Source organism: Coregonus lavaretus (assembly GCF_964263955.1).
Source record: "Coregonus lavaretus genome assembly, contig: HAP1_SCAFFOLD_918, whole genome shotgun sequence".
Taxonomy (NCBI): Eukaryota; Metazoa; Chordata; class Actinopteri; order Salmoniformes; family Salmonidae; genus Coregonus; species Coregonus lavaretus.
This window is the reverse complement of record NW_028161843.1, coordinates 156,301-176,656: the sequence shown is the minus strand read 5'-3', so window position 1 is coordinate 176,656 and position 20,356 is coordinate 156,301. Positions and strand designations below refer to the sequence as shown.

The 20,356-nt window shown below is 46.8% G+C and overlaps 1 protein-coding gene across 1 annotated transcript in view; it reads right to left on the bottom strand.

Moving 5' to 3' along the window:
- Window positions 1–1,365: 1,365 nt before the first annotated feature.
- Window positions 1,366–20,356, bottom strand: part of LOC311120006 (coronin-7-like) — a gene marked incomplete at its 3' end in the record, with an annotated part of 89,539 nt that continues 70,548 nt past the window's right edge. Inside the window, exons 8-9 of the mRNA XM_084194640.1 lie at window positions 1,676–1,762; window positions 1,366–1,448 (exon numbers count right to left, since the gene is read on the bottom strand). Coding sequence (XP_084050766.1) covers window positions 1,366–1,448; window positions 1,676–1,762 — 170 coding nt within the window. The remainder of the gene's footprint in view (window positions 1,449–1,675; window positions 1,763–20,356) is intronic.

The window sequence follows — 20,356 nt, the reverse complement described above, 5'->3', positions numbered from 1 at the left end:
TGTAAACTCCCAAACGACTCTCACAAAAACACAGAGCAGGAACATTCCAAACAGTGGCATTCTGAGGAGAATGGAGAACGTCTCTCTGTGTTGTGTGCTAGCCCTCTGAACCAGTAAAAAAACTGTAACAATGTCACAGCTATAACTGTCCCTGTAAAAGTGCTTCACAGTTCACACATCTCAAACTCACCCCATCCATATACACACAAACCCGCACGCTTGCGCACACACCCCTCATCCACCTCCACAGTACAGTTACTTTGTGACAGGTTGGGCCTGGGGCACCAGACAAACTCCAGTCCTGAAGAACTGAACCAAGGATCAGAACCAATACCCTTGCTACCATAGCAGTGGCACAACACAGCAACGAAGCAGCACAAATACCTCTCTCTCTCTCTTACTGTAATACAGAAGAACTCTGTGACAGAGGCACTCTAGCACCCCTCCTCCTTCCTCCCTCCCTCCTCCCTCCTCCTCCCTCGTTCCCTCTCTCCCTGCCTCTGGAGCCCGGACACGCTCCCTCTCTCCTCCGGTCCTCAGCAGCGGCGTTTGGAAAAATAAACGCAGGGAGCAGAGGATTTGGAGAGGTCAGAGGAGGGATTGAGGGAGGCTGGGGGCCAATGTGTATGTGTTTATCACACCATGGGGAACAGTTCATTCCTATTCTGGCTTTCCCTGCTCCTCCAGCGAGTGACATATCATACTAGTGTGTGTGTGTGTGTGTGTGTGTGTGTGTGCTTTCTTTTGTGAGCATGCGTGCGTGTGCACACACTGCTACTATGACCTATAACCCCTCACCCCGTCCCCTGCCCAGACAGACAGACTTGTCTCTGAGAGGACAGAGGAAAGGAAGAGGGGCTCCTCTGTTTGGGACAGGAACCAGGAAATGCTTGGAATGTAGAGAGGTACAGTCATAAGTCTGGGGGGTCCGACATCTAAGGGTGTGTCCTAAATGGCACTCTATTCCATATAGAGCGCTATGGGCTCTGGTCAAAAGTAGTGTACTACATAGGGAATATAGGGTGCCATTTGGGACGCAGCCTTGAACAAGTAGGGGCCTAGATCCAAGCCACACACGCATCCGGCATAGGCTAAAGTGCAGTTTGTGCACATACCACAACAGGCTGGACAGTAAATGTACACTGAACATGAAGACACACGCACACTGTGAACACACTACATATCATAGATGTCCAGCTCTCATCCATGGCAAATTGGGTGGGGGGCCTGCTCCTGCAAGTGCCTGTGCGCACGCACACACACACGCAACACACACACTCCCAACACACACACTCCCAACATACACACTCCCAACATACATAGACACATACAGCCAGACAAACAGCAGGGTCACTGTGTACTCACCCGTTGGAGGTGCCCAGGTTGGCAGAGCCCAGAGAGGATCCCAGCTTCCTGCTGTCCCACAGTCTCAACTCCCGACCACGCATCTGAACATACAATCATGTAGAATTTAATAAATCCACTTTATAACACACACATGGGCAAACACAAGCCCGCACGCACGTACACGCGCGCGCGCACACACACACACACACACACACACACACACACACACACACACAAAACTATGCATCTGAACATACAATCATGTCACACACACACACAAACAAAATCACACACACACTTAAAACTGTGTATGTAGTAATGTTGTCACCTGATCGAAGCCGGTGGTCAGTATGTGGTCAGAGTCCTTGACCCAGAGGATTCGAGAGTCCTTGTTACTCTGAAGTCCCTGGGCACTCTGTAGAGACACACAGGAGGATACAGAGTTAGACTGAATACCTGGGTTAGGTTAAGGTCACAGACAGAGAGGCTATGAGGGAGAGACACATTGAGCAACATGTTATGGTTAAGAGTCATGATGTTGTATAGCAATATGACTCAGAAACCTCATGGACATCATAGTTACAGTATTAGAGATGAAGACATCATAGTTACAGTATTAGAGATGAAGACATCATAGTTACAGTATTAGAGATGAAGACATCATAGTTACAGTATTAGAGATGAAGACATCATAGTTACAGTATTAGTGGTGAAGACATCATAGTTACAGTATTAGAGGTGAAGACATCATAGTTACAGTATTAGAGGTGAAGACATCATAGTTACAGTATTAGAGGTGAAGACATCATAGTTACAGTATTAGAGGTGAAGACATCATAGTTACAGTATTAGTGGTGAAGACATCATAGTTACAGTATTAGAGGTGAAGACATCATAGTTACAGTATTAGAGGTGAAGACATCATAGTTACAGTATTAGAGGTGAAGACATCATAGTTACAGTATTAGAGGTGAAGACATCATAGTTACAGTATTAGAGGTAAAAAACATCATAGTTACAGTATTAGAGGTGAAGACATCATAGTTACAGTATTAGAGGTGAAGACATCATAGTTACAGTATTAGAGGTGAAGACATCATAGTTACAGTATTAGTGGTGAAGACATCATAGTTACAGTATTAGAGGTGAAGACATCATAGTTACAGTATTAGAGGTGAAGACATCATAGTTACAGTATTAGAGGTGAAGACATCATAGTTACAGTATTAGAGGTGAAGATAATAGTTGTTACCAGACCATTATGCTGTTGTGCATTTACCGCTATACGTCTTGTTCATATACAGTACCATTCAAAAGTTTGGACACACCTACTTATTCAAGGGTTTTTCTTTATTTGTACTATTTTCTACATTGTAGAATAATAGTGAAGACATCAACACTATGAAATAACACATATGGAATCATGTAGTAACCAAAAACAAATCTAAATATATTTTAGATTTTAGATTCTTCAAAGTAGCCACATTTTGTCTTGATGACAGCTTTACACACTCTTGGAATTCTCTCAACCAGCTTCACGAGGAATTACTTTTCCAACAGTCTTGAAGGAGTTCCCACATATGCTAGGCACTTGTTGGCTGCTTTTCCTTCACTCTGCGGTCCAACTCATCCCAAACCATCTCAATTGAGTTGAGGTCGGGTGATTGTGGAGGCCAGGTCATCTGATGCAGGACTCCATCACTCTCCTTGGTCAAATAGCCCTTACACAGCCTGGAGGTGTGTTTTGGGTCATTGTCCGGTTGAAAAACAAATGATATTCCCACTAAGCGCAAACCAGATGGGATGGCGTATCGCTGCAGAATGCTGTGGTAGCCATGCTGGTTAAATGTGCCTTGAATTCTAAATAAATCACAGACAGTGTCACCAGCAAAGCACCCCCACACCATCACACCTCCTCCTCCATGCTTCACGATGGGAACCACACATGCGGAGATCATCCGTTCACCTACTCTACGTAGGACAGATTATCACCGGTCTAATGTCCATTGCTCGTGTTTCTTGGCCCAAGCAAGTCTCTTCTTCTTATTGGTGTCCTTTAGTAGTGGTTTCTTTGCAGCAATTTGACCATGAAGGCCTGATTCACGCAGTGTCTGTTACTTGAACTCTGTGAAGCATTTATTTGGGCTGCAATCTGAGGTGCAGTTAACTCTAATGAACTTATCCTCTGCTACAGAGGTAACACTGGGTCTTCCATTCCTGTGGCGGTCCTCATGAGAGCCAGTTTCATCATAGCGCTTGATGGTATTTGCGACCACACTTGAAGAAACTTTCAAAGTTCTTGATGACTTAAAATAATGATGGACTGTCATTTCTCTTTGCTTATTTGAGCTGTTCTTGCCATAATATGGACTTGGTATTTTAACAAATAGGGCTATCTTCTTTATACCACCCCTACCTTGTTTAACACTTTTTTGGTTACTACATGATTCCATTTGTGTTACTTCATAGTTTTAATATCTTCACTATTATTCTACATTGTAGAAAACAGTACAAATAAAGAAAAACCCTGGAGTGAGTAGGTGTGTCCAAACTTTTGAATGGTACTGTACGTGTTGTTGACAGGGAAGGATGGTGTGTGAGATCAACATAAAGATAATGACTAACAATGAGACGTCATCTCAAAGTGATGAGACGTCATCTCAGAGTGATGAGACGTCATCTCAAAGGAGGACAGCCTGGAGTGGACAGTGACGACAGAGTGACTGACAGATTGACTCATCCAAAGTGGAGGGGGAAACAAGAGACTGTTCTCTAGTCCTGCTTGTGAGAGATCCACAGAGGACAAACCGGGTGTTGTCCCAATGAAATAATGAAATAATGAATGAATGAATGAATGGCTTGTTATTGTTAATAAACCAGACTAGGTGACTTCTGCCCCCGAGACCAGGTTCTATTACTGCTATGACTGTCTCTATGTTACTGAAACACTTCTACCATGGAAATTGGTGTCAAAACAACCTTGTTAGAACGTTAAAACAACATTGTTGCAACATTAGACAATGTTAGACAGGGGTGCTGCTGCCCTGAAACTGATACAGGGTCAAGGAAGAGGAAGGATGACTAACAACTGAGGTTAGCTTTTGCTTAACGGTACAGAAGCTATAGTTGTCACAACATATACGTCTACAGATCTTTAAGGCTGAATAACACAGACCTCCTCAGAGGCCCCTATGCATGAATGCAGGCCTTTGTCTGTGCGTGTGTGTTCATCCATGTATGTGTGTGTGTCTTCCCATATCTGCCTGCGTGTGTGTGTGTGTTTGTGTGTGTACTGTTCTCCAGTTACATTGAGAGCCTCCTCTGGGCTTTGAGTTAACAGGCTCAGTGGAACAGGCACAGTTTCCACAGAGCAGGCCGCCGGCCTTGTCCCCCCAATTTACTGTTGTCATTTCTACCACCCGTCTGTGGCTGTGCCAACCCTTGGAGGAGCGTGACACCACAGCTGTGCAACAATAAGGCGAGGGTTTACACGTGTGTGTGCTGTGTGTGGTGACGTCTCTAAACAGGGTAGTCACCGCTCGGCGCTTGCACAGCGACATTAATCGGCTCGTTGCAGGCAGAGGAAAAACAAACACGGGGAAAACCTGAGCTGCCGTGTAGTTAGAGTGACAAGGCCTCTCACTGTGAACTGTGGGAACCCCCCATCCAAGAAAATGGTTGAATCCCAAGGCTATTTGTCATGTATGGGACTGAACCAACAGGTTGAAGAAAACAGGGGGTGCAAGTGGACGAGAGAAAAAACAAACCTGGGGGAAAATCCGAGCAGCCGTGTAGTGCAGAGCTTCTAGATTAAAGTTAGAGTGGCAGGCCAGGCCAGGCCTCACTGTGGGAAATGGCAAGTGGGAACATCCCCATTTTAGAATGTGAGGCAGTCCCCAAGGCCATTCATCACATATGAGACTGAACCAACAGGTTAAAGAAAATGGGCGTGAAAATGAGCTCACAGAGCTCTCCACATGTGCAGGGTGGGACCCATCACAAATATGGGCCCTATCAGGTCTAATTACAAGCCCACTTCCCCTCCTCTATTCCCCCCCTCTATTCCCCCTCTCCGCTCTTCCTCTCTGACGTCTTCCTCACCACACTCCCAGCCTCGTGGTTTGGGGATGAAGAGCTGAGGGGATAGAAACAGGTCTGGTTCATCTTTACTTCTTCATCTAAACCAGGGGTGTCAAACATCCGGCCCGCGGGCCGGATCAGGCCCGCAAACGGGTTTAATCCGGCCCGCGAGATGATTTTGATTTTTTTTTAAAAAAAATTGTAAAGTATAAAAATGCGCTGCAATTTTTCAATAAAATAAACTGCTGTTCCAATTGCGTCCACTGGATGGCGCAATAGCAATTGTGTTAAGCAAGCAAACTGTTTATACCGGGGCAGAGCAAGTAGGTCAAGCACGTGCAGCCAATGAGCTACTTTGTTTTGCCCGCGATTTTTATTACGGCTTCTACTTTTAACATTATGTGCTTTGGCACCCTCATTGCCCCAATATGTCTCTGTCAAAAAAGAGAAAAGTGGACGCAGAGTGCAGAGTGTTCCAAGAAAAATGGTCATCCTCCTATTTATTCACGGAATTGAATGGGAAAGCTGTATGTTTGGTGTGTTCACAGCATGTTGCAGTGCTGAAAGAATATAACCTTCGTCGCCACTATGTGAGTCTTCATGCCGACAAATATGACAACTTTCAAGGACAGCGGAGAAGAGAGAAGGTGAATGAACTGTTGGCGGGTCTGAAGAAACAGCAGTCTGTGTTTACTCACAGCCGAGACATCAGTGACGCTGCAGTGAAAGCTAGCTACCTCATTGCTAATGAAATCGCAGTGGCTTCAAAACCATTTAGTGAGGGTGAATTTGTAAAAACATGCATGATGAAGGCAGCGGAGATTGTGTGCCCTGAAAAGCGGCAGGCTTTTGCAAATATCAGCCTGACAAGAAACACAGTTGCAGACAGGATTTCCGATCTTTCAGTGGATTTGGACAGCCAGTTGAAGCAAAAAGTAAAGTCATTTATTGCGTTTTCGGTTGCAATTGATGAAAGCACGGACATTACAGATGTTGCACAACTGGACATTTTCATCCGCGGAGTTGATGACACATTGACCGTCACCGAGGAGTTCGTGGAGTTGGTGCCGATGACAGATACAACGACAGCAGCTGATATTTTTACCGCACTCGTCGGCGCGCTGGACAGGGTCGGAGTGGACTGGTCCCGCGCTGTCAGCCTGGCTACAGATGGTGCGCCCTCAATGATCGGGAAAAAAGCAGGCGTTGTGACAAAGTTCAGAGAGAAAGTGCAATCTGCAAATGGAGGACGTGATTTTTTGACTTTTCACTGTATTTTGCACCAGGAGGCTTTGTGTTGCAAGTCATTAAAGATGGATAACGTCATGAAGGTGGTCATCCAAACTGTTAATTTCATCCGATCCAGAAGCCTGAATCACCGTCAGTTTGACAGCCTTCTCAGAGAGAAAGACCACATCTATGGCCTGCCATACCACACTGAGGTAAGATGGTTAAGCCGAGGTGCTGTGCTGAGGCGTTTCTTTGATTTACGAGAAGAAATTGAACAGTTCATGGAAGAAAAGGGCAAACCAGTGTTAGAATTTCATTCCGCAGAATGGATGCAGGACCTTGCATTTATGGTGGATGTTACAGAGCACCTGAATAACTTGAACAAACAGCTGCAAGGGCGCAACAAAGTTGTCACGCAGTATTATGACAGCATACGTTCTTTCAAGTTGAAGCTGTCATTGTGGGAGACGCAACTTGCCGGTGGTGATGCAGCTCACTTCCCCTGTCTGAAAAATGTGTGCGCGACCCAACATGTGGCAGACATGAAGCGGTTCAAAGATAAAATAACGGGACTGTTACGGGAGTTTGAGCAACGCTTTCAGATTTATGTTTATATGTTTTTATGTTGATGTGCTATTGTTTTTAATTGATTTTATTTTATTTGTATATTTAACCTATTCTTGACTCTGTGGTTCTTGCACTTGTTTGGGGAACAGGATTTCATTATTTTTATCTACATTTCTGCCTGAGAAATGACACCCTGATATAGTTCTGTGATCTGTGATATACTTCTGTGAATCACTGAGGCATTGTGTGTTTGTGTGTTCTTTGTCCTCAGAACTTTCAAATAACTTGAGGTGTTTTATGATTAATAGTGATGTTGTGCTTGTACTATTTTGGACACACTGTCCTCAGGCTCCAGCTTTATGTTGTATGTTGATCGTATTAAAACAAAGAAAACAATCTGAAGTTGTTGTTTTTAAGTTATATATACCATGATTTTTCCGGTCCGGCCCACTTGGGAATAGATTTTCCTCCATGTGGCCCCTGAGCTAAAATGAGTTTGACACCCCTGCTCTATAGACTATCTACAGACTATCAGTAACATTTCAACTAACTATCTCCTAACCTTAACCCTTATCCTAACCTCTAAACGCTTCACTTCTTTCTTCTCTCCATGGCTCTTCCTCCACTGGTTACATATGGAGGACAAATGACACACACACTCAAAGAGAGAAGTACACACACACACACACACACACACACCCAATCAAATAGTCAAAACACACTAATGTACATGCGCGCACACACACACACACACACACACACACACACCTTGGTTGCAGAGTAATTCAACATGTAAAGAAATGTCAGAATTGACCGATTCTAGAAACTCAAGGCCTTGCGAGGGGATAGGTCGGTACAGGGAGGTGGACGTTAATTAGACTTTGGAAATGTGTTCTCTATTGATTTCAATGGAAAGGAATCCTAGTCGGGCCTCTCCCTCTCCCCTGGGCCATCATACCACTCAACACACTGTATACAACCAAACCAAAACAAAGGGCTTGAGCCAGTTCAACACACCAGGCCAAGGCTGTGTGTGTGTGTGTGTAGCTGCTTCTGCTCCTACTATCTTCCTGTCCAAATCAATGTAGCATGGTGCATAGATCATCATCATGGTTACAGGTTTGACTGTGTGTTTGGGCCACACTCGAGGTTAAAGTTATATTTATTACACCTGACTGTGAAGCGTGTAGAATTTGCTACATATGCTTCACACATGAGAACACACACACACACACACACTTCAATAAAGCGTTCTTTAAAGGAAATCCTCAGATGTATTGTACTGTAAGACATCTCTGGGAGGGGAAATATATCTCGGAGCAGCATACCATGCCTTGTATCCAACACCATATGTGAGATATATGGAGAACTTAGCAGTGTTGGGCTCTTGGTAGGGGTCCAAATAACTCCATTCACTGGAGGATTATTGAACATATACCAAGCCAGATATTTCTTAAGCAACGTGGACACCAAACAAAGACAGAGTTGATAATAACTCCGTACTAAGATAAACACCACAGCCACAATGAAAGGGGGATCTTTCAGATGGTACAGTACCTTGGCAATGCCTTATTCAGGTACAGTACTTGTACTTATAAGGTGTGTGTGGAGGGGCTGCTGGGTACGGTGTGTGTGGATGGGTTGGTGGGTACGGTGTGTGTGGAGGGGTTGGTGGGTACGATGTGTGTGGAGGGGGTGGTGGGTACGGTGTGTGTGGAGGGGGTGGTGGGTACGGTGTGTGTGGAGGGGTTGGTGGGTACGGTGTGTGTGGAGGGGCTGGTGGGTACGGTGTGTGTGGAGGGGTTGGTGGGTACGGTGTGTGTGGAGGGGGTGGTGGGTACGGTGTGTGTGGAGGGGCTGCTGTGTACGATGTGTGTGGAGGGGGTGGTGGGTACGGTGTGTGTGGAGGGGCTGGTGGGTACGGTGTGTGTGGAGGGGCTGGTGGGTACAGTGTGTGTGGAGGGGGTGGTGGGTACGATGTGTGTGGAGGGGCTGGTGGGTACGGTGTGTGTGGAGGGGGTGGTGGGTACGGTGTATGTGGAGGGGCTGGTGGGTACGGTGTATGTGGAGGGGCTGGTGGGTACGGTGTGTGTGGAGGGGCTGGTGGGTACGGTGTGTGTGTGTGTGTCTCATGCTACTTCTGGGTGAATATTATGACAGATAGGAATGGCTGTACGGGGAGGGGCTCAGAACGAATGGAGAGATCATAGGAGCAATGGATCAAAAAAGGAGAGGGAAGGAGAGATAGAGCCAAGCATGGAATAAACAGACGAGGGAGAGAATCCTTTGTGTTCTATAGCCATCTCTTCTCCTCTGTGGATGACAGGGTCAATAAAACATGAAGTTGGGACTCTGGCCAAACTCAGAACGACTTGGGCTCTGTCTATTGTACAGTACCTTCCCTTGGTTGGTGTTGAATGTTGCCATAACCTTAGGGCAGTGTTGTCTGAAAGCAGCAGTGTTGGCCCTCATTCTTACTGGCAGCCATTGTGTACCAGAGGAAGATACAAGTAGCTTTAATAAGGCACAGGAGAACAGTCAACAGAATTAACGTATTATCTATCAGCACTATCAGTTGTTGTTGTAATAACTGACGCACAGCCACTCCATGTCAAAGTCCCACAGCAACTAAATGACTTAGTAATAACTGACAGACAGCCACTCCATGTCAAAGTCCCACAGTAACTAAATGACTTAGTAATAACTGACAGACAGCCACTCCATGTCAAAGTCCCACAGTAACTAAATGACTTAGTAATAACTGACGCACAGCCACTCCATGTCAAAGTCCCACAGTAACTAAATGACTTAGTAATAACTGACAGACAGCCACTCCATGTCAAAGTCCCACAGTAACTAAATGACTTAGTAATAACTGACAGACAGCCACTCCATGTCAAAGTCCCACAGCAACTAAATGACTTAGTAATAACTGACGCACAGCCACTCCATGTCAAAGTCCCACAGTAACTAAATGACTTAGTAATAACTGACGCACAGCCACTCCATGTCAAAGTCCCACAGTAACTAAATGACTTAGTAATAACTGACGCACAGCCACTCCATGTCAAAGTCCCACAGTAACTAAATGACTTAGTAATAACTGACAGACAGCCACTCCATGTCAAAGTCCCACAGCAACTAAATGACTTAGTAATAACTGACGCACAAATCAAATCAAATCAAATGTTATTGGCCACATGCGCCGAATACAACAGAAGCAGACATTACAGTGAAATGCTTACTTACAGCCCTTAACCAACAGTGCATTTATTTTTTATAAATAAGTAAAATGAAACAACAAAAAAGTGTTGAGAAAAAAAGAGCAGAAGTAAAATAAAATAACAGTAGGGAGGCTATATATACAGTGGGGTACCGGTGCAGAGTCAATGTGCGGGGTAGTTAAAGTAATACGTACATGTGGGTAGAGTTAAAGTGACTATGCATAAATAATTAACAGAGTAGCAGCAGCGTAAAAAGGATGGGGTGGGGGTGCAAATAGTCCGGGTAGCCATGATTAGCTGTTCAGGAGTCTTATGGCTTGGGGGTAGAAGCTGTTGAGAAGTCTTTTGGACCTAGACTTGGCACTCCGGTACCACTTGCCGTGCGGTAGCAAAGAGAACAGTCTATGACTAGGGTGGCTGGAGTCTTTGACAATTTTGAGGGCCTTCCTCTGACACCGCCTGGTATAGAGGTCCTGGATGGCAGGAAGCTTGGCCCCAGTGATGTAATGGGCCGTACGCACTACCCTCTGTAGTGCCTTGCGGTCGGAGGCCAAGCAGTTGCCATACCAGGCGGTGATGCAACCAGTCAGGATGCTCTCGGTGGTGCAGCTGTATAATTTCTTGAGGATCTGAGGACCCATGCCAAATCTTTTCAGTCTCCTGAGGGGTAATAGGCTTTGTCGTGCCCTCTTCACGACTGTCTTGGTGTGTTTGGACCATGATAGTTCGTTGGTGATGTGGACACCAAGGAACTTGAAGCTCTCAAACTGTTTCACTACAGCCCCGTCGATGAGAATGGGGGCGTGCTCAGTCCTCTTTTTATTCCTGTAGTCCACAATCATCTCCTTTGTCTTGGTCACGTTGAGGGAGAGGTTGTTATCCTGGCACCACACGGCCAGGTCTCTGACCTCCTCCCTATAGGCTGTCTCATCGTTGTCGGTTTTCAGGCCTACCACTGTTGTGTCGTCTGCAAACTTAATTACATTTACATTTTAGTCATTTAGCAGACGCTCTTATCCAGAGCGACTTACAGTTAGAGCATACATTATTTATTTTTTCATACCCCCTGTGGGAATGATGGTGTTGGAGTCGTGCCTGGCCATGCAGTCATGGGTGAACAGGGAGTACAGGAGGGGACTGAGCACGCACCCCTGAGGGGCCCCCGTGTTGAGGATCAGTGTGGCAGATGTGTTGTTACCTACCCTTACCACCTGGGGGCGGCCCGTCAGGAAGTCCAGGATCCAGTTGCAGAGGGAGGTGTTTAGTCCCAGGATCCTTAGCTTAGTGATGAGCTTTGAGGCCACTATGGTGTTGAATGCTGAGCTGTAGTCAATGAATAGCATTCTCACGTAGGTGTTCCTCTTGTCCAGGTGGGAAAGGGCAGTGTGGAGTGCGATAGAGATTGCATCATCTGTGGATCTGTTGGGGCGGTATGCAAATTGGAGTGGGTCTAGGGTTTCTGGGATAATGGTGTTGATGTGAGCCATGACCAGCCTTTCAAAGCACTTGATGGCTACAGACGTGAGTGCTACGGGTTGGTAGTCATTTAGGCAGGTTATCTTAGAGTCCTTGGGCACGGGGACTATGGTGGTCTGCTTGAAACATGTTGGTATTACAGACTCAGTCAGGGACATGTTGAAAATGTCAGTGAAGACACTTGCCAGTTGGTCAGCACATGCTCGGAGTACACGTCCTGGTAATCCGTCTGGCCCTGCGGCCTTGTGAATGTTGACCTGCTTAAAAGTCTTACTCACATCGGCTACGGAGAGCGTGATCACATAGTCATCCGGAACAGCTGGTGCTCTCATGCAAGCTTCAGTGTTGCTTGCCTCGAAGCGAGCATAGAAGTGGTTTAGCTCGTCTGGAAGTCTTGTGTCACTGGGCAGCTCGCGGCTGTGCTTCCCTTTGTAGTCTGTAATCGTTTTCAAGCCCTGCCACATCCAACGAGCGTCAGAGCCGGTGTAGTACGATTCAATCTTAGTCCTGTATTGACTCTTTGCCTGTTTGATGGTTCGTCGGAGGGCATAGCGGGATTTCTTATAAGCGTCCGGGTTAGAATCACGCTCCTTGAAAGCGGCAGCTCTACCCTTTAGCTCAGTGCGGATGTTTCCTGTAATCCATGGCTTCTGGTTGGGGTATGTACGTACGGTCACTGTGGGGACGACATCATCGATGCACTTATTGATGAAGCCAGTGACTGATGTGGTGTACTCCTCAATGCTATCTGAAGAATCCCGGAACATGTTCCAGTCTGTGCTAGCAAAACAGTCCTGTAGCTTAGCATCTGCGTCATCTGACCACTTTTTTTATTAACCGAGTCATTGGTGCTTCCTGCTTTAGTTTTTGCTTATAAGCAGGAATCAGGAGGATAGAGTTATGGTCAGATTTGCCAAATGGACGGCGAGGGAGAGCTTTGTATGCGTCTCTGTGTGTGGAGTAAAGGTGGTCTAGAGTTTTTTTTCCTCTGGTTGCACATTTAACATGCTGGTAGAAATGAGGTAGAACGGATTTAAGTTTCCCTGCATTAATGTCCCCGGCCACTAGGAGCGCTGCCTCTGGATGAGCGTTTTCCTGTTGACTTATGGCCTTATACAGCTCATTCAGTGCAATCTTAATGCCAGCATTGGTTTGTGGTGGTAAATAGACAGCTATGAAAAATATAGATGAAAACTCTCTTGGTAAATAGTGTGGTCTACAGCTTATCATAAGATACTCTACCTCAGGCGAGCAAAACCTCGAGACTTCCTTAGTATTTGATTTTGTGCACCAGCTGTTGTTTACAAATATACACAGACCGCCACCCCTTGTCTTACCGGAGTCAGCCGTTCTATCCTGCCGATGTAGCGTATAGCCTGCTAGCTGTATGTTGTCCATGTCGTCGTTCAGCCACGACTCGGTGAAACATAAGATATTACAGTTTTTAATGTCCCGTTGGTAGGATAACCGTAATCTTAGGTCATCCAATTTATTTTCCAATGATTGAAGATTGGCTAATAGGATTGATGGGAGCAGCAGTTTACTCGCTCGCCGTCGGATCCTTACAAGGCACCCCGACCTACGTCCACGATATCTCCGTCTCTTCCTCATGCGAATGACGGGGATTTGGGCCTTGTCGGGTGTCTGTAGGATATTCTTCGCGTCCGCCTCGTTGAAGAAAAAATCTTCGTCCAATAAGAGGTGAGTAATCGCTGTCCTGATATCCAGATGCTCTTTTTGGTTATAATAGACGATGGCAGAAACATTATGTACAAAATAAATTACAAATAATGCGGAAAAACACACATAATAGTACAATTGGTTAGAGGGCTGTAAAACGGCAGCCATCTTCTCCGGCGCCATTCTACAGCCACTCCATGTCAAAGTCCCACAGCAACAAATGACTTAGTAATAACTGACGCACAGCCACTCCATGTCAAAGTCCCACAGCAACTAAATGACTTAGTAATAACTGACAGACAGCCACTCCATGTCAAAGTCCCACAGTAACTAAATGACTTAGTAATAACTGACGCACAGCCACTCCATGTCAAAGTCCAACAGCAACTAAATGACTTAGTAATAACTGATGCACAGCCACTCCATGTCAAAGTCCCACAGTAACTAAATGACTTAGTAATAACTGACGCACAGCCACTCCATGTCAAAGTCCCACAGCAACTAAATTACTTAGTAATAACTGACGCACAGCCACTCCATGTCAAAGTCCCACAGCAACTAAATGACTTAGTAATAACTGACAGACAGCCACTCCATGTCAAAGTCCCACAGTAACTAAATGACTTAGTAATAACTGACAGACAGCCACTCCATGTCAAAGTCCCACAGTAACTAAATGACATAGTAATAACTGACGCACAGCCACTCCATGTCAAAGTCCCACAGCAACTAAATGACTTAGTAATAACTGACAGACAGCCACTCCATGTCAAAGTCCCACAGTAACTAAATGACTTAGTAATAACTGACAGACAGCCACTCCATGTCAAAGTCCCACAGTAACTAAATGACATAGTAATAACTGACGCACAGCCACTCCATGTCAAAGTCCCACAGTAACTAAATGACTTAGTAATAACTGACGCACAGCCACTCCATGTCAAAGTCCCACAGCAACTAAATGACTTAGTAATAACTGACGCACAGCCACTCCATGTCAAAGTCCCACAGCAACTAAATGACTTAGTAATAACTGACGCACAGCCACTCCATGTCAAAGTCCAACAGTAACTAAATGACTTAGTAATTGAAAATGAAAGTGCTCAGGGGTGGATGGATTTGCCTCCCTCTTCGCTAACTACTACTGCTTGTTTTTCACTCAGTGTAGTTTAGGATCCTCCCAGGCCTGTGCTGGGGAACAGGCCCAATGGAGCATGGCCGGACAATGACGCACTGCCAAGAGGACACACACACACACACACACTGGCACACCAGCATGCACACAGATACACACCCACACAGACACACACACCACTGTCATGATCTCTTTTCTAATTTTCCTCGGTTAAAGTCACAAACTGCTAAAAAGAGAATAGGCCTAAAGATATCGTCTTGGCAACATATGCCTTACATCAAATCTAAAAAGACATCCCTTGACCTAAATGACCGATGGAGTTTGTCCATCAATCTCACCCCTATCACCCTGTGTCTAGGCTCTCGTGAAAGAGCTACGTACACGCAAGATTCCATTCTGGGTGCCGAAATTACCCTCCATCTGACCTGTAGAAAAGATCTGCATCCCAAATGGCACCCTATTCCTTAAGTAGTACACTACTTTTGACCAGAGGCCCTTGGGCTCTGGTCAAAAGCAGTGCAGAGAACAGTGTGCAATTTGAGACACAGCCAATGTGATTTACCATTACAGCAGCTTTCAACAGACAGCTCTAGGATTGAAAGCAAATTAACGGCAGTAATATCAAACAGAACACTGTGCATACACACACACGCTAGCCATAGATCTAACGGTCTGACATTGATGATGTCACTGTGCCCATAGTCCATACTAGATCCGATGGCACGCATGCCTCGTAGCGTCTCAGAGACATGGTGATGATGTCATAATTCAGCAGTGGTGGTGGTGGTGCAGCTGTGTGTGTGTAGGGAGGGGGGAACTCAGAGGCCAGGGGGACCAGGGATATCCATCAGGCTATGGAGCTCCCACCTTCTCCCCAGTCTCCCTCCTCTCTCCCCTCTCCCAAATAAACAGTGTTTCAGATGGAGGGTAGGGGGCCTGGCGGTCACTCAGCTCAGCCTACAGAGAGCAGGTCTACTGCTGACACCACAGGGCCTACAGAGAGCAGGTCTGCTGCTGACACCACAGGGCCTACAGAGAGCAGGTCTACTGCTGACACCACAGGGCCTACAGAGAGCAGGTCTGCTGCTGACACCACAGGGCCTACAGAGAGCAGGTCTACTGCTGACACCACAGGGCCTACAGAGAGCAGGTCTGCTGCTGACACCACAGGGCCTACAGAGAGCAGGTCTACTGCTGACACCACAGGGCCTACAGAGAGCAGGTCTACTGCTGACACTATAGGGCCTACAGAGAGCAGGTCTACTGCTGACACCACAGGGCCTACAGAGAGCAGGTATACTGCTGACACCACAGGGCCTACAGAGAGCAGGTCTGCTGCTGACACCACAAGGCCTACAGAGAGCAGGTCTACTGCTGACACCACAGGGCCTACAGAGAGCAGGTCTACAGCTGACACCACAGGGCCTACAGAGAGCAGGTCTACTGCTGACACCACAAGGCCTACAGAGAGCAGGTCTACTGCTGACACCACAGGGCCTACAGAGAGCAGGTCTACAGCTGGCACCACAGGGCCTACAGAGAGCAGGTCTACTGCTGACACCACAGGGCCTACAGAGAGCAGGTATACTGCTGACACCACAGGGCCTACAGAGAGCAGGTCTACTGCTGACACCACAGGGCCTACAGAGAGCAGGTCTGCTGCTGACACCACAGGGCCTACAGAGAACAGGTCTACTGCTGACACTATAGGGCCTACAGAGAGCAGGTCTGCTGCTGACACCACAAGGCCTACAGAGAGCAGGTCTACTGCTGACACCACAGGGCCTACAGAGAGCAGGTCTACTGCTGACACTACAGGGCCTACAGAGAGCAGGTCTGCTGCTGACACCACAGGGCCTACAGAGAGCAGGTCTACTGCTGACACCACAGGGCCTACAGAGAGCAGGTCTACAGCTGACACCACAGGGCCTACAGAGAGCAGGTCTACTGCTGACACCACAGGGCCTACAGAGAGCAGGTCTACTGCTGACACCACAGGGCCTACAGAGAGCAGGTCTACTGCTGACACCACAGGGCCTACAGAGAGCAGGTCTACTGCTGACACCACAGGGCATACAGAGAGCAGGTCTACTGCTGACACCACAGGGCCTACAGAGAGCAGGTCTACTGCTGACACCACAGGGCCTACAGAGAGCAGGTCTACTGCTGACACCACAGGGCCTACAGAGAGCAGGTCTACTGCTGACACCACAAGGCCTACAGAGAGCAGGTCTACTGCTGACACCACAGGGCCTACAGAGAGCAGGTCTACAGCTGGCACCACAGGGCCTACAGAGAGCAGGTCTACTGCTGACACCACAGGGCCTACAGAGAGCAGGTCTACTGCTGACACCACAGGGCCTACAGAGAGCAGGTCTACTGCTGACACCACAGGGCCTACAGAGAGCAGGTTTACTGCTGACACCACAGGGCCTACAGAGAGCAGGTCTACTGCTGACACCACAGGGCCTACAGAGAGCAGGTCTACTGCTGACACCACAGGGCCTACAGAGAGCAGGTCTACTGCTGACACCACAGGGCCTACAGAGAGCAGGTCTACTGCTGACACCACAGGGCCTACAGAGAGCAGGTCTACTGCTGACACCACAGGGCCTACAGAGAGCAGGTCTACTGCTGACACCACAGGGCCTACAGAGAGCAGGTCTACTGCTGACACCACAGGGCCTACAGAGAGCAGGTCTACTGCTGACACCACAGGGCCTACAGAGAGCAGGTCTACTGCTGACACCACAGGGCCTACAGAGAGCAGGTCTACTGCTGACACCACAGGGCCTACAGAGGACACAGCATCTGGGCCTCGGGCTGTGTGTGTGTGTGTCCTCTGCCCTCTCCCACTGCTCACGATCGCCCATCCACACTCCCAACACCTGGGCCCAGCCTGCTACCCCACACACACCACACATTTTTCTTTCACACGTACATACATGAGGAATGAGTGGTATGTTTTCCTTAGCAGCAGAACAAAGAGAAACACAGAGCTCTGGGTTTTAGGAATCAACTCTCAGGAAGAGAGGGAGAAAAGAAGGAGAGAGTGATGGTGCGTGACTTGGAGGGTCTGAAGGGGGACGTAGAGAGGAAGAGAGGAAGACAGGGCACACCTGCCTCAACGATGGGGTGATTTGGGGTCACAGACAGACCAATCCAACAGGAGAGGCACTTTGGAAGTGACAGGAAATTACATCATTAAATTGTGAGGTGAATAATAATAATACAGGTGTTGGTGACAAAATGTAGAATTATGAAAAGAGAGGAAAGACTGGTCTCTACAGGTAGGACAACAGTAAGAACTCTGAGTCAGTGTGTGTGTGTGTGTGTGTGTGTGTGTGTGTGTGTGTGTGTGTGGCCTATTTCTCTCTAAGTGAGGGAGGGAAAGTGGAGATAACCCCCCAAAAATGGATGATACTGTAATAACAAGAGGAATAAAAACTGAGGTGATTTACAATGACGAGTGGTAGTCCTATTAGACACTGAGACCAGACAGAAGACATCTCCCAAAAAGACACAGTCAGCGTCTAGCTCAGAATATTATGGATTTATGGATCTATTTAATGTCCCTCTCCCAATATAAACACATTAGCCTTCTCACTCCCATTCTCCTTACGTATCAGCGATCCCAGCTTAACCAGACGGAGAGCACATCTGTGTCACTCAGAGAGAATGTTGTCTCACCCACCAGGACTGTGTATCAGGTGTCTGTGCGCACATATGAGAACGATTGCACTCTCCCTCCCTCCCCCTCTATTTCCATGTGCTCACTGGGGCCATAAGTATGTTATCATGAGTACCAGTCCTGTAGAAATTGTTTAACCTGGCTTTCTCCTGGTGCTTATTTTTCCTATAGATCATACGACTTTGATATAATGTATAGATCATATAACTTTAATGTCACATTGCCGTGATGGTTGTAGAACTAATGATAACGAGGGAAGTCGATCATTGATAGAAATCTCCCCTTCGTTCCTTCATCAAGCTCTATTAAAATAAATGTATTCATTCATCTTGTTATTCATTTATCCTCTCCATACATTTTTTCTCTCCAATAAATAAAATTACAGTTTTAAAAACTCTCTCGAAAACCTCATGACCCCTTTGAGTGGTTAATTATGGTTGTCACTAGTTACCACAGCCACAAAGTTATAATTATGTCTAAACCCTAACTATTTCTAAAAATCTGAATTTTAAACCTAACCCTAACCTTAAGCATAACCTTAACCACACTGCTAACCTTATGCCTAACCTTAAATTAAATGTTTGTTATCAATCATTTTCAAGATATAGCCAATTTTGACTTTGTGGCTGTGGTAACAAGTGACAACCGTTAAAAACGCCTCCTGCAGTGCTGACAGACCAGGCATTCCTTCCAGACTCTGTGTCCCCCTGCCTGGTCTGGTTTGCTGCACAGAGCTGATGCTGTGGTGGAATTGGAGCCTGATTACTGCCTCTGCCTATAGACAGACCAGCGACCAGAACTACTGAATTCCAGACCTGGGTTCAAATACTATTTGTTTTCTTTCAAATACTATTGAGCATTTTATTGAGCCACGTGGAGTTGGACAGGGTTTGCAGATGGGTGGGGTTTGCTCCTTTGGGACTTTTCCCATTGTGCCATAGTCTCTATGGGGGTGCCACAGGGTTCAATTCTTGGGCCGACTCTTTTCTCCGTGTATATCAATGATGTCGCTCTTGCGGCTGGTGACTCTCAGATCCACCTCTACGCAGACGACACCATTTTGTATACATCTGGCCCTTCATTGGACACTGTGTTAACAAACCTCCAAACGAGCTTCAATGCCATACAACACTCCTTCCGTGGCCTCCAACTGCTCTTAAACACTAGTAAAACTAAATGCATGCTCTTCAATCGAACGCTGCTGGCACCCGCCCACCCGACTAGAATCACTACTCTCGACGGGTCTGACCTAGAGTATGTGGACAACTACAAATACCTAGGTGTCTGGTTAGACTATAAACTCTCCTTCCAGACTCACATGAAGAATCTCCAATCCAAAGTTAAATCTAGAATCGGCTTCTTATTTCGCAACAAAGCCTCCTTCACTCATGCTGCCAAACATGCCCTCGTAAAACTGACTATCCTACCGATCCTTGACTTCGGCGATGTCATTTACAAAATAGCTGCCAACACTCTACTCAGCAAATTGGACGTAGATCACAGTGCCATCCGTTTTGTCACCAAAGCCCCATATACTACCCACCACTGTGACCTGTACGCTCTTGTTGGCTGGTCCTCACTACATATTCGTCGCCAAACCCACTGGCTCCAGGCCATCTATAAATCACTGCTAGGCAAATCCCTGCCTTATCTTAGCTCATTGGTCACCATAGCAACACCCACCCGTAGTATGCGCTCCAGCAGGTATATCTCACTGGTCATCCCCAAAGGCAACACCTCCTTTGGCCGCCATTCCTTCCAGTTCTCTGCTGCCAATGACTGGAACGAACTGCAAAAATCTCTGAAGCTGGAGACTCTTATCTCCCTCACTAACTTTAAGCATCAGTTGTCAGAGCACCTTACCGATCACTGCACCTGTACACAGCCCATCTGAAATTAGCCCACCCAACTACCTCATCCCCATAT